Source organism: Haliaeetus albicilla, chromosome 13 (genome assembly GCF_947461875.1).
Source record: "Haliaeetus albicilla chromosome 13, bHalAlb1.1, whole genome shotgun sequence".
Taxonomy (NCBI): Eukaryota; Metazoa; Chordata; class Aves; order Accipitriformes; family Accipitridae; genus Haliaeetus; species Haliaeetus albicilla.
Genome location: NC_091495.1, coordinates 18,344,375 through 18,358,560, shown reverse-complemented (window position 1 = coordinate 18,358,560; position 14,186 = coordinate 18,344,375). Strand labels below are relative to the sequence as shown.

The 14,186-nt window shown below is 43.2% G+C and overlaps 1 protein-coding gene across 5 annotated transcripts in view; it reads right to left on the bottom strand.

Moving 5' to 3' along the window:
- Positions 1 to 14,186, bottom strand: part of TTC7A (tetratricopeptide repeat domain 7A) — a 183,307-nt gene that overhangs the window by 46,136 nt on the left and 122,985 nt on the right. For all 5 annotated transcript variants that reach the window (XM_069800322.1, XM_069800326.1, XM_069800323.1 and 2 more), the window contains 2 exons: positions 11,942 to 12,039; positions 4,423 to 4,557 (listed from right to left, as the gene is read on the bottom strand). In XM_069800322.1, the coding sequence (XP_069656423.1) occupies positions 4,423 to 4,557; positions 11,942 to 12,039 (233 nt within the window). The remainder of the gene's footprint in view (positions 1 to 4,422; positions 4,558 to 11,941; positions 12,040 to 14,186) is intronic.

The window sequence follows — 14,186 nt, the reverse complement described above, 5'->3', positions numbered from 1 at the left end:
AAGCTTTACCAATGCCACCAAAGTTCCTGCTCTTAAAGTTGAATTCAAGCTCTCAGTCATGAAAAGAACAACAAAGAGGAGAAATTAGCATATGGATCACATAAAGACCACCTCTCCTAGAGCTGCACCACCGCAGCACACACCCTTCCTGAGTACTCTCTGAAATGAGCTGTTTCTCAGACTTGGGGCCAAGAATAATATTTAGGCTTATTAATTTTAAAGCCTAATGAGATGACTCTCTCCTTCTAAGAAGCCACTACATTTCAAGGGGGGGGGGGGCGGGGGAGGGGATTGTTAAAAGGGACCAGACAAGCCGTGTTAACACAGCTGCAGAGCACTTGGAAACAGAGTATGGCTATTAGTATTCAAAGCATGCCTGCTGCAGGGAGTGCACCACCTCTCTAGACTTTGGAGACAGCAGACCTCGTACTCTTCCAAAGCTAATTGTGACTACCTGCAGGGAAAACAGGAATATATGGAAGCCCACTGAAGAAATGTGCCAAGTTCCCTGCTGCAGATGACTGTACTCCCAGCTGGTTCTACAAGAGACAGCTGGACATAAGATTAACGGTGAGAATTCACAGTTTTATTTAGATGTGTGAAAAAGAAGAAGAGGACTCTTCCTAGAGACCACAGATCCATCAAGCAGCTCTTTGGTTGCTTACAGGAAACTACAAAAAATTAGCTTGCCAAAGTGAACTAAGCATTGCTGCAGGGAAAGACAAGGTGCAGCATCCATTGTAGTGCAGCACATTTGGAGTTAGGAGCTGCACTTCCAAAGCTGCTGCTTTATTGTCTTCCCTACATAACTGTGCTGGTCATAAACCCAGAAAAGTTACAGATAAAACCACTAAGTCTATGCCCTCTTATGCGTGAGATAAGTATCTTTATCACAGCACAAAAGAGATTAACTATTTGCACAGGGTTCACAGCCTCGCATTCAGCCACTGTTAAAGGAATGCGCATATTCTCATGTGCTAATTGTAAGACCAGTTAGGAGCGCAAGGGCTCTCCAGCTTGGATGGACTGAGAATGCTTCTGCACAAGGCAGGAACTCCTACTGCAGCTGCAGGTGGACTATTATACAGTAAGCATTCCACTATGTAAGCACCATCTGATAGCTACCACCCACTAACGGTCCCTTTTGCAAGTGTATGTGCTGGCTTTGTGGCCTGGCCTGGCCTGGCTGCTGGAGGGATGAAAGAACAGCCTCACATAGCTGTGGGATAGCTGGTTTTGTACACCTCTTTCCAATCTAAGTGCAGAAAGCTTTAACGGATCAGTCAGTTGGTACCATTACTTTTCATGCCTTGGGATGTGAAGAGGCATGGGAACTGTAACGGCTCTAATGGAACCCAGACACAATTGCAGCCTGGCACTCTAAATCTATTACCCACACAGAGAGACATAGCCAAATGCGTCCGGTTAGTGCCTGAAAAGGACAGATGCATTGTTATAACTTTACTGTAGTATGAGGTTAGGACATTATAATAATTTTATCTAGAGATCTGTGATTCATGTTAAAAAGGTTAAAGTGTTAATGACAACAAAACCAACAATACACGAGTCATTTCCCAAAGGCAGATTAACATTTTTTCTCTTTAGAGATAGGACACTGAGGTATGAAAAAGTTAGGCAACTTGCCTAGAGTCACAAGATGAGTCATTGACTGAAAAAGGACAAGTCCAACCTAAACCTGATAGAAATCTACAGCATACTGGCGCAGCTCTTTCATGAATGTGAAGGGACTTGGGACGCACGTGTCAGAATGTTACACTAATCACCTGTGGCTTTCCACAGCTGTTAATTTTGGGGTGAGTTGTAACGCAAAAGCATGTGACTACCTCAACTGTTTTTAACTACATGTTTCTGTTTAATTTGTTGTTTATGAAATATCTCTATTTTGGAAGTTATCAACTTCTTATGACTATACCTGTTCCTCCTTTTCCCTCCTTCCAGATGGGAAAGTGTCCTGGTTTCAGCTGGGATAGAGTTAATTGTCTTCCTAGTAGCTGGTACAGTGCTATGTTTTTGAGTTAGGTATGAGAAGAATGTTGATAACGCTGGTGTTTTCAGTTGTTGCTAAGTAATGTTTAGTCTAAAGTCAAGGGTTTTTCAGCATCTGATGCCCTGCCAGCGAGAAAGCTGGAGGGACACAAGAAGTTGGGAGGGGACACAGCCAGGGCAGCTGACCCAAAGTGGCCAGTGGGGTATTCTATACTGTGTGATGTCACATCTAGTATAGAAACTGGGGGGAGAGGGGGAACGCTGCTCGGGAACTAGCTGGGCATCGATCGGCAGGTGGTGAACAATTGCATTGTGCATCACTTGTATATTCTAATCCTTTTATTATTACTATTGTCATTTTATTAGTGTTATCATTATCATTATTAGTTTCTTCTTTTCTGTTCTATTAAACTGTTCTTATCTCAACCCACGAGTTTTACTTCTTTTCCCGATTTTCTCCCCCATCCCACTGGGTTGGGGGGAAGTGACTGAATGGCTGCGTGGTGCTTAGTTGCTGACTGGGGTTAAACCATGACAGAAAGATTCTAGTAAAGAGGATCAGTGATACACTTTTGGACTATTCCACTCACTAAGCCCAGTGTAAGATCTGACCTACTTCAAAGAGGTCCTCTAATTATTCAGGTGCTGTCCCCTTCTCCACAGAGAGTAAAGACTACCCCAAAATACCCGCACCTCTCCTCATTCCTCAGGATACCAGAATGCAGTGACTTCCACACTACTGTGAGAAGACAATGGGCAGTACCTCACTAAGAGCTCATTAAGCTGCATCCATAACAATAACTGACTTCAGTAATGAAATTACAAAGCAGTAACAGTATGTATTTTCAGAATATCGATCCTGATTCAAGTCCAGTTAAAACTAAGCAAGAAAAAAAGAAGATTTAAAAAATAATAGGACAGAAAAGTTACAGCTTACAAAAATAAATTCTATCTAAAAGAATTAACACCTTTGAGAAAGGCACTCAATTTACACTGAAAAGTAATCGTAGCAATTCACAGCTAGGTCACGGCAAGCACTAGGTCTTTATTGCTTTTGTCTTTTCACACAGCAGCAAAAATGTAAGCTGCCTAGAGCTATCTGCAGGATGATGGACAACAGACACCTGACTTGTCATCACAATAAACTCTGGGTTTTTTTGCTCCCCACCAGCCTCCTCTGCAGCCTTAGATCAGGAGCAAAAACTGAATAAAGCAAAATCTTGCTAGCGATTTTGAAGCCCACAGCACATCACTGAAATTTACATACACACAAACCATTAAGCGAACACATGTGATTAACTTAAAGGATGATGCATTCCATAAGGTAACTTCTTTTCTTCTTTAATAGTTAGTCAAATTGTAACAAAAAGAATATCACATATTTTGTACCAGAACTGAAGTCTAATTGGTAGGAAATGGCCCACAAAAACAGCTATAAAAATCTTTGCTGAGAAGTAAGGTGAGACTGCCAGGTTTGCCAGGTTTTATGTGAGAATTGTTAATTGTACAGATTAGCTAAATGAGAATTTGAAAGGCTCTCCTGCATACAGAATAGCGAATTATCAGCAAGGTTCCAGTGGACTCCGCTTTTTCGTTGCAAATGGTAGCAGAGACATCTAAGAAGCAATCACAGCACTCAAATGTAATTTCAGGTGCACAACCGTGGGCCCACTTGTGGAAGACAAGCTGTGTCACTTAAAAGCAAAATTGCAGGGTCAGAACTCTTTCTATCAGTCCTGAAATGTTGGAGTGCAAAATGCGGAATGCGCTGGGCAACTCTGTTCCTCACCAAATGGCCTACATAAAACCCTCTCCTAAGTTTGGAGATTGCCTCTGGGTAGAGTTCCTTCTCACTGTTCTCTTTTCCCTTTATGTGCTCTGCTGTAGCATCTCTGCATGAGTGTCTTGAACTGACATGCAACCTACGAGTCCTTGGGAGATTCAAACAATCAGGGATAAAATGAGTAGAGGACTTGCTTTTTAAAATAATTTTCAGTTAAACCTCAGCAAAGATTGGAAAGTTCCCAGTCTAAATAACATTTAATACATGGTTTGCCCAGTCTTAATACAGGGAAACACATAGGAAAAGAATGCAAATAATTGTCCCTACCAACTACCATTTATTAATGAAGAACAACCTACTCTCTTCTTTTAAAAGCATATTTTAGTGATGACTGAAGTTTGCTGTGTGTTATGGAAAAATAGAGGTGAGCTGAAAAATCGCACTACTCCAGTATTTTTTTTGTTATATTGACTCATATAAGTGGTATTTAAAAAACCGGCTGGGATAGACAGGTAGATTTTCTGCTGAAATAAGGCGATTTTCAGCTACTAATTTCAACTACTCCATCAATACTTATGTCATCTCTTTCACCACTGGAGGGAAAAAGGAACTCCAGGTGGTCCAGGACTTACCAGCTTGTAGCCAAATTTGTTCAAGAGCTGTCCACAGCTGCATAGGTCCTTGCTTCATTGCACTGCTCTGCATAGTTATTTCGGACATGGCCTGTTCCAGTCTTGATGCAGCAAGGGAAGAGGCTCGCTGTGATCCTATGGACCAAACAAACAAGAACAATAATGCATTTTATACTTCTTTGGGATATTTCTTTGACTCATTAAGGCAGCAGGTCTGATTCTCCAGTCACTGCATCAGTTTTTTGTAATAAGAACGCCACTGAGTTCTGGCATGATCAACTGGAGAACCATGTTTTATAAAAGGTTAATTTACTGAAAAAACCCTATTAAATTACCCAAGGGCTGCAGCTCTAACAAGCGAATTAAGAAAGAGTAATTTTATAAAGGTCTGCTTAGCATTCATCAAAGAAGCAACTGTATTTCGCTCATTTGGAAAGCAGAGCTCTACCATCAAATATTTCCTACGAATACTTGTAAGTAACCTGTTTTATAAGCACACTGTCACCACACAATTACAAAATATGGCCCAATAATGTAAAATCTTAGTACAGCACTGGAGTAGCTTGGCACCGTTCACACAGCACACACATTTCAAGTGACATCAATATTGTTCTACTGGTTTAGAGGCAGCGTGGTTTTTCATTTAACCTTGGGGAGCAGAGAGCTCAGTGCTTTGACTATATTAACCTTTAGTATGCACTTTAACATTTACGCAAGAATAAAGTATTTGGTGCCCACGTCTCTGGGACAAAACATGACATCAAAAGCTAGTCCAAAGAAGAATGCATGGGCAGATACCATGTTCTCCAGTGCAGCTGGTGGGATTATACTGGTGAGGTGACCTCTCAGAAGGGTACCAATAGGATGGTAACAAAATAAGAAGCTACAAAATGAGATTTCAGAGTTGGCTTTGTAAAGCTTTGGGAAATAAATATTTTAATATACGTATGTTTAATGTGACTTTAAGGTTGATAAGCTCTTTCTCTGGAGAGCTGCTGTGACTGAAGCACTTGCGCCGATTAGCATTACCCTTTGATCTATCCTTACAGGCTGACCTTGTAGACCACAAGATCCTGGAGTTAAAATCACGCTTTCTCTCACTGCAGCCACCCTGTGGGAGCAGCAGAGCCTAGGAACAGGTACTCAGAGAAGCTGGGATGGCTCTGCGCAAGGGAAGGGACAGAAGGGCAAAAAACCTGTCATGGGGCATATGCATTAAGTGATCTCTCTGAGAGGGATAGCATGCTTTTCCAGCTGGAGTGTGCTGAAGAGAGGGTTGCTTAACCACACCTCCTCACCAGCAGACCATCATCCGGGCCAGGGCGCCGACAGGCAGAGCAGCATGGTCCCCTGGCTGGTGCTCCTCTGAACACTGAGCTGGGAGCCAGCCTTCAGCCAGGCGCAAGGGGAGGCACATTTCTGGCCCACGTTCCTTCCCAAAGACACCTTTGTGGTGCGGGGCAGGATACAGCCTACAGCTTTTACCTAAGCCGAGGCAGTGCTGCCTGCCCCTGAGAGCGTCGTGGTTAGGGAGAGGTCGCAAGTGCAACTTGAAGCCTAAAACTGTTATGGGAAATATTTGTCCCATTATCTCACCACTAACTAATGTCATTCATTTTAAGCAGGAGAACTTCAAAACAGCCCTGCAGCACAAGCGCCTCCCACGGCTCCCTTGGAAAATGCAAATGTGCTCTTCCTAGATGCATTTCTTAAATTCCTATGTATTTTCAAAGACATTCCTGATCTAATGTTCCAAGAGATGACAGTGCAGTAATGTAGCAATTACGGCTTTAATGGTAGGGTAAAAGCCATTCTGCTTTGCACGGAGAATTTATTATATTTAACAGTTTATTTAACAGATCCATCTTCAGCCTGTTTCACTGCATGGGATTCCTCCCTCTGCCTGGCCCATTCACACTCCTCTCTTCCATCCCTACCTCCATCTGGGAGAAATTTCACTGAAACTCTAAGAGTTGTTTAACACACGGAAAACTACCAGGCACTCACACCCAGCCATCCAACAGACAGCTTCTTTGCAGTGCAGAGGCAACAAGAAAATGGCCATGTGAACAGCTAGTGATGTTATTAGGAGCACTTTGAAGTTAGGGAAGACCTCCTGCCTTCTAGATTGACAAACTTGGAAAAAAGTACATGGGCTTTGGGGATTTTGCAGTCAGCCTAACCAGATTCTTATATTAGCACTCCTGATGATGTTAGCATGCTTTGAAAGCAACTTTCAATATTACATTTCTCTGCCAAGACCGCCCTCTTTCAGAGAGGCTTTCTGGAGCTGTGTTTCTTGCAAGCACTAGTATGTAATGCTGGTCTGATTGTATTAGGTGGGCAGATGGGCTGGCGTTTTATTCACATCCTCACAGAGCTCAGGGAAATCCTCTTGTCCTTCCAAGTCAACCCAAGGAGACCATGTCATTGTAAGGCACCTTTGTGCATTTTGGAGAGGTTCACATGCTGCTGTGAGGCTGAACAGCCACTTAGGATCTACTAAAGCATCCTTCCCTCACAAAGGAGGCTTTACAGGAATATCACTATGAGCTAGTTGCACTCAAAGGAACTCCAGTTAGCTGCTCCTCTTCTTCTCTTCATTAGCTGGGTAGTTGCCAGAAGGGGAAAGCCTGCAATTTGAGACTGATCTTGCCCAGTGCCGTGGGCTTCAATTTGCACAGCCATGAAAAGGGAACCCAAGTTACTTAGCAATTTACAGCATTAAACAGCCTTTGGCATTGCAGTCTTTTGATGTTTATTTTCTTTTCCATTTCAGCCTACACAAGGAAGCAAACCACACTAGGCAGAGACCATCCAATCCCTTCCCATCCCTGCCCAGCCTCAGACACAGATATGGTCCTTGTTCTAGACAAACACACACCAGATGAAAAGGCTCTCTCCATCCCAGCCCATACCTGCACATTTGCTACTGCTGTTCTTACCCATCTCTGCTGGACCACTCACAGGAATGCTCCTTAAAGCTTGTCTACCCAAATAAACTCTGTAAGTGAAGGTCTTTGCCAGCCTGGCCCTTCTGGACTGAAAGGGGGTCAGTCACAGCTCTGAACCTCAGGCAATATGGTCACCCTGGGGGTGGGCTGAAGGCTACTGGAGCCGGAAAAGAGTATACCTCTAACACATGCTCTCCCCCGAGTGAGGACGTAGGCAAGTATTGTACCAGTATCGCTCTGACCTCTGCCTGGCAGGTGTGAGAGACTGAAAGAGTCAATGTCTCAAACATTGTGGTGGGGCAAGTTCTGCTTAAAGACAAACCCTGCACAGCGAGGAACCAAGGTGAAAAGCCCATCATCTCAGACATCAGCAACAGGAGGGGTATGGCGTGCTGGAGGGTGCGCAGCTCCCTGTTCTGATACAAAGATCAAACAACGGCCATGTCTGCAGGAAAGGAGAAGTTACTCCACAAACGACCCCCAAGCCCAAAGGCTCACAAACTGCTCATTAACCTCAGGAGTTTGGGTGCCTGCCCGAAGATGGGGCAAGGATGATAAAAGGACACAAACTGAAGCCCCAGGCGCACAAGCCCACCGGAACTGGACCCCTCAGCTGACTGAACCAACGCTGGACCCAGGACTGGTGAAATCTTTCTCTTTTCCCTTTTCTCTCACTGTCTTCTTCTCTCTTTCCTTTTTCCTTTTCCACAATCCCTACACCTCATCCGTTTCAAGATATAAACCGTTGACCAAGTCTGAGACTAAGAGTCGATCCAGCCGCCCCTAGACCCTTCTCTGAGGAGGAGTCTGGAAAGCAAGGGGGTCTGCTCTGAACCTTGTGACTCAACAGGAGGGATCTCTTTATTCCCTGAATTGATGTATATGGTGACCCTGGGTTACAGAGTCTACAGAAGTAGTCTTATGCCAATTCCTGTTGTGAGAAAACCTGCTACCTACTACCACACCTCCCCAGTTCAGTTTGCTTCTGTCATAAATAAAAATCTTTAACTGTTTGTTTGGTGTCGTTTCACCTTAATTTAGCCCGAGGGAATTTCGAATTAAACACGACTCCCTGGTCTGTCCAGTCTGGGTCGTGACAGCAGGGGGAGCCAGAAAAACTTCAAACATTAAAAAAAGGTTTCTGAATGTCTCATTATAAAATATCTCTTCCTAAAGAAATGTAGATCTTTCTATGCTAAAAAAACCAAACAAACACAAAACCTGTCTCACAGAACTTTAATGTCATGCCTCAAAATACATGCAAATGTTGGCATAAGAAGACATCACATCAATTTGTTATTTTAGTGCAGTCTCTTTCTCTTTTTAACAGCTCCACTACACAGAATATAAAATTCACATTTTACAGTAAAGCCCTCCAAACATTTTGGAAAGAAATAATAAAAATAACAAAATTGATTTTGTCACAATGAGCCCTGTGTATAACCCATACAAAATATATCTAAAAAATTTTAAAGCACTGTTCTAGGGTTGATATAAGACCAAGAAGGACCAAGTTTAATATTTTGCATCTATGAAAAAACTGCTATCAAAATAGAAATGTACCTCAGTAGATTTACTAGGCTTATAAGAAACACATAATTCCCTAGCCTAAATCACTTCAGGCAAGAGCATTATAAGATAAGACTAAATCAGAAAAAAGAATGAAACAGCAAGGCAGCTGACTGGTATGAGTGAATTTAGTTAGGAACACTGCTTCTGTTAAGAGAAGAGGAAGAAAATAAAGAGGAATTAATCTTCCTGGCAGCAAACCTGAAATTCTGGCACAGCAAATAATCTCATTGTGGTCTAACTGAGGGAGAAGCCAGTGTCAAAGCTGGCTGCAGTAATCCTCCCTTCAGTGATGAGCCCAGAGATCACAGAGTGCCTGTGCATTACAGTGATACTGCCGCACTCTCCCAGGGGATTTCATGATGGAAAACCAGAGCCTGTTCCAGAATGATGCAGAAAAAAATCAGACCTCCTCCCTCCTTCAAAGCAGCCAGCCACAGCTGCAGCTCTGGGAAGGCACAAGGGTGAGAGGGGCTAGAGCTGTACTCTCCACTCTCACCTCCCACTGTCTTCAAAGAGTCTCCCAACCAGGACAACAGACTCAGTTGCCTCATTTCTGCAGATGGAGAATGGCAGCACCTAGAGTCTGCAGAGCAGCGAGCCACAGACCCTTGCTGAAATCAGCTAGTGCCAGTCCTGCGCTAAAGTGGATGGTGTAATTTCAGTACGAGCCCCATCCTTACATCCATTGTGGGTGCAACCACGTTAGCATGGAAACCTAGATTATCGAAGTGGAGGAGGAATAAATTTCTTGGCTAAAACCAAACTGCATTCAGTGCAAATCACTTTATGTATGTGTGAAAAGCTGGTTTAAAGTCTGTACTTTACATTAATTTGCTCTTTCTGGCAGGCAGTACCATGGCATACAGCACTTTCTGAACTACAGCTGCTCCACTGCATGCTGGGTGCTAGAACTGAGCTATGAGCAGGCTGGAACAGGTACCCAACCCAGGTGCTTTTTGAGGAGGGCGCTACATAGAGACCAAACATGCCTGAGCTTTGCTGTGACTCTGGAGGAGGTGTTGCAAGTCTGCAGCAGAGGAGAAAGCAGGAGGCAGGAGTGAGGTCTTAGAATGGCGGCACACCAGCATATCAAAATATTACAGGCTCTGCTGGTGACAATTTGGTCTCAAAATCTCAAACCATGGCTGTGAAGTGCATGTAGCCCAAACCTGGCCACACTCCTTTCTCCAGACAATTACAAAGCAAGGCAAGGGATCTCTAGAAGATCATGGGATCCACACCCAGAATTCCTTTCACATACCATTAAGCACCAGCTAGAGCTGAAGGGGCAGGAATCAGTCCAGGCTCAGCCCTACTGTCTAGGCACCATAAGCCACTCACTGTTTCAGCAGCAGAGTAGGAATTGGATAGATATCAGAAGTACTGTGACAAATAGTATTTTTTGGTTTTTATTGCTTTCCTAGTAATGCCTAGTGGCTGATGGATTCTGCAAACTACCTACAGGGTTTTCCAAACCATTTTCATATATTCACTGAAACTGAAAGTCCATTTTACTGCCCAGCATCAGGGATGATAGGATATATTTCACAAATCTTCACAATTACTGTCAAGTGATGACTATCCTAAATGATTTTGTATCACTAGGAAACTTTCATGTCATATCAACTGCCTTTTCCAGATAATTTTTAATATGCCAAACAGCACATATTAATTTACTGTATCTTCTTCATCTATCTGTGCTGAATTTGGCCTGTTCTCGTTAATTAAGCCAAAGACTATAGAACACTTCCATATAAACAATGAGAAAAACGACAAAATACAGAGACTCATCTCAGCAAAGGGTAATAAAGGGGAAATGGAATAAACAGATTAAAAATTACATAAATATGTGTGTATAGAATCAGTAAGATTATAATGTCATAAATATAGACCCTAAGGGTTTAACACTACAAACAGAAGAGCAGACACACTGAATAATGTTTTGATATTTGAATGTTTGCTCAAGACCTAACCTTGCAATGCTTCTTAACCATTGGTGGGTGTAAATGGGTTTTAAACACACATAATTTAATACAAGTCACATACTTAACACATAAGAACTTGTCCTCCATCTCAGCCACATATGCTGAGCATGTGACTTCAGTTTTACCAATTCCAAATGTTCATGGTTAAAACTCAGACAAACCCTAATTCCCTAACCCCAAAGCATGAGACATTTTTAAAGAAGCTAACAGTTAAACAAGCTTTTATATTCTTGTCCAATTCCTGAGTCTGTAAGGTTCATTTTTGTGCAAGTGTTTCTTCTACATCCACAAGGATAGAAAGGGTAGAAAGTTGCTTCCCTAAAAAAACTTCCAAGTTAAAAGGCAAGTTTCTCACATAATCATCTGATTTTGAGAGTTAAGGTTTTAAAGGAAGCACCAAATATCACGAGACTTATGATAAAATCACAAGTCAGCAGCACTCTGAAAGCTGCCTTTCCCCTTCCTGCCAAGATTAGCTTTGATGTCTCAGTTATTTCCATCTGACTATATCTGTTACTGTGAATGTGTATTTACCATATAATAAAGCATCACAAGGTTTATGTACAAATCCCAAAGCAAATCACTCTCTAATAGGAATTGACACTCTCACTCAGCTTTCCAAAACCACAATAATAGCTGGCTTGATCAGGACATCTAAAAAGGACTAAACTGGGGGAGGGGAGGAAAAAAAAAGGACTGAATTATAAATTTCTTGCAGAAGTATAGTGAACTCCCATCTAATACCTTTCATGCTCATCTCAGAGAGCTTTGTAAAAGAAAGCAGGAACTCATCTCTTTGTTTTATGCATGGGGAAGCCAAGGTACAGACAAACCACAGTGACACATTCTGCAGTAGAGATGGCCCTGGAGACTGATCTGGACCTCCTGACCACCAGCCCAGCAACACGTGCACGCACAGCCCCCCTGCCCTCACTGGAGAAAATAAAACATTCCTCTCTCACAAAAGCATGAATTTACGACAGGAAAGCACGAATCTTGTTTCCTCACCAGAGTCAGCATCATGAGCATCCGGGAGTGTGAGATGCAGTCCATTATGCTTTTTGATCACTGGTGTTTCTGTCACACTACTTCCTTTCTCAGAGCCACTGTAAAGAAACAAAACTGTGTTACCTGGCCACCTTTCAGCGGAGAGACAACGTTCCCTGAAAGCAGGCAATAGTCTCATCTAGCTGCCACTGGAACTGAACACTGAAGCTTTCCAGTTGCAGGCAATCAGCTTCTTGATGTGTTAACACCCCCACCCTGCCAATGGACAGAAAGCTCAGAGAGACAGCGCCCAGCAAGGCCCTCAAGGCACATGCCAGTATCAGTTTATTTGGCTGTTGGGAGTCTGCAAACCACTGGACGAGGAACATTTTGGCAGCTAGAAGCCAGACCAGAGGAGGCCAACCAGCAGCCTCATGCCCAGGAAGAACCACCATCCCTTGGGCTTGTCTGCAGAAAGATTTGTTCACAGATCTGCTGTGCTGATCCTTTTGAAACAGACCAGTTACCAACTTCCACCCAGGCTGACAATTTCTTAATTTCAAAGGGATTATTTTCTTTGTTCTGTTCAAACAAAGGAGGAAAATAAAAGCTACCACATAGCACCACTTTATGAAAGGAGGACCATCTGGTCTTCTCTTCTACTAGACTTCTGTCCTCACAAGAGAGGTCTTCCAACGGGAAACTAAAAAAAAAACAAAACCCAAAACCCCAAACATGTACCTAATGAAAAATCACTTAACAGAGATGTCCGGAGCCTTCCTGTCATCACATAGTCTGCCATCCCCCCAGCATCAGATGGTGATGATATCTCCTCTCATCATCCATTAAGGGACAAAATATCAAAAGGAAAAGTGACTGCCCTGGCTACTTTTTCTGGCACACTTCCAAGCCTGCAGCTCAGCCTTTGGACAATATTCCTCCCAGGAGACAAGCTGTCTCAGAGTCATGATTGCTGTAGATGCCCCATCTTCCAGTCTGATCAGTCCTTTGGTAGGGATTGCACAGGATTCCCTTGAATTTGCATTAATCTAGCAGAAGAATTAGCTTGGGACTGCTATTTTGTTTTAAACATGATTGTTCCATTATCACAGAAAACAATAGCAAAAGATAAACCAAGTCTCATCATTCCCAGCTAACAATCTAGGACTGAAAGCCACTTACTGTCATTCATCATAGTAATAATCATATTTACAATAGCTAATTAACCTTTTACTTGGAGTTCAGGATCAAATATTAGGGTTTCTGTTAAATGGACCCTGAATTCTTGTGCATTTGACTGTCTGCACAAATCTCTGGCCTTGACTGGGCCTCCCTGCCTTCCATACAGGTTTCTACACTGATACCCCACTTGAGACTATCATGTAGTGACAGATGCAAGGGAGAATTAAATTCTCTGTCCTGGGGCTCAGCCTTGCCTAGCCAGGATTAACCCAAGTGTAAGTGCCCTGGCTAGGGGCTGCTGGTGGAATCGTAGGGATGTTTCTGTCTTACTGGTGCGTTGCGTATGCAGGAACATGGCAGCTGCACTTCAAAATATTACTCCCATGAGGTGAGCACTGCTTTGATGCAGCAGCCATCACCATGAAGTCACTGTTCAGGCACAAGGCTGAACACTGGCTTATATGCTATACTCCTACACAAAGGACAGGTGAAGAGATTGGTGGATGGCGTAAGTTTGGCCACAGTAAAAACTGACCACAGGAGAGCAGCATCCAGAGAAGGCTTGATGAGATCCCTTCTGTTAACAAAATGCACCTCAGTACAGTCAACAGCATGGCCTTTTAACTGGGAAAACAGACTGAAATCCTAGCCTGAAAACCAAGTGGACTGCATTGTGCAAAACAGCCACTCCCAACAGCTTTATTATCCTGGAGAAGGGCTGAAAATGAACTACTCCTTCAAAGCTGCAGTACAAGGCCTTCAGCCAAGAAAGCTTTTCCATGCACCATGGAAGGGACAGCAACCAGATGATTTGCCTTCCACATACAGCCCTGGAAAGGCTGACAGTGGGACATGTTGTCACTCCACTGCCCATGTTTGCTGAAGGAAACACTTGATTGTGAGACAGACTGCAGAGGCACCAATTTATCAGAGAGAAGACAAGAGGGGACTCAAGCATGGCATGTGAATAGCTGCCTGGGGAGAAAATATTGGCCCTGAAAGACTCTCTAGTCTAGCAGAGTAATAGCAAGATTGCAAAGCTGGGAAACTTAGGCCAGACAAATGCAACCAAATGTAACTAAAG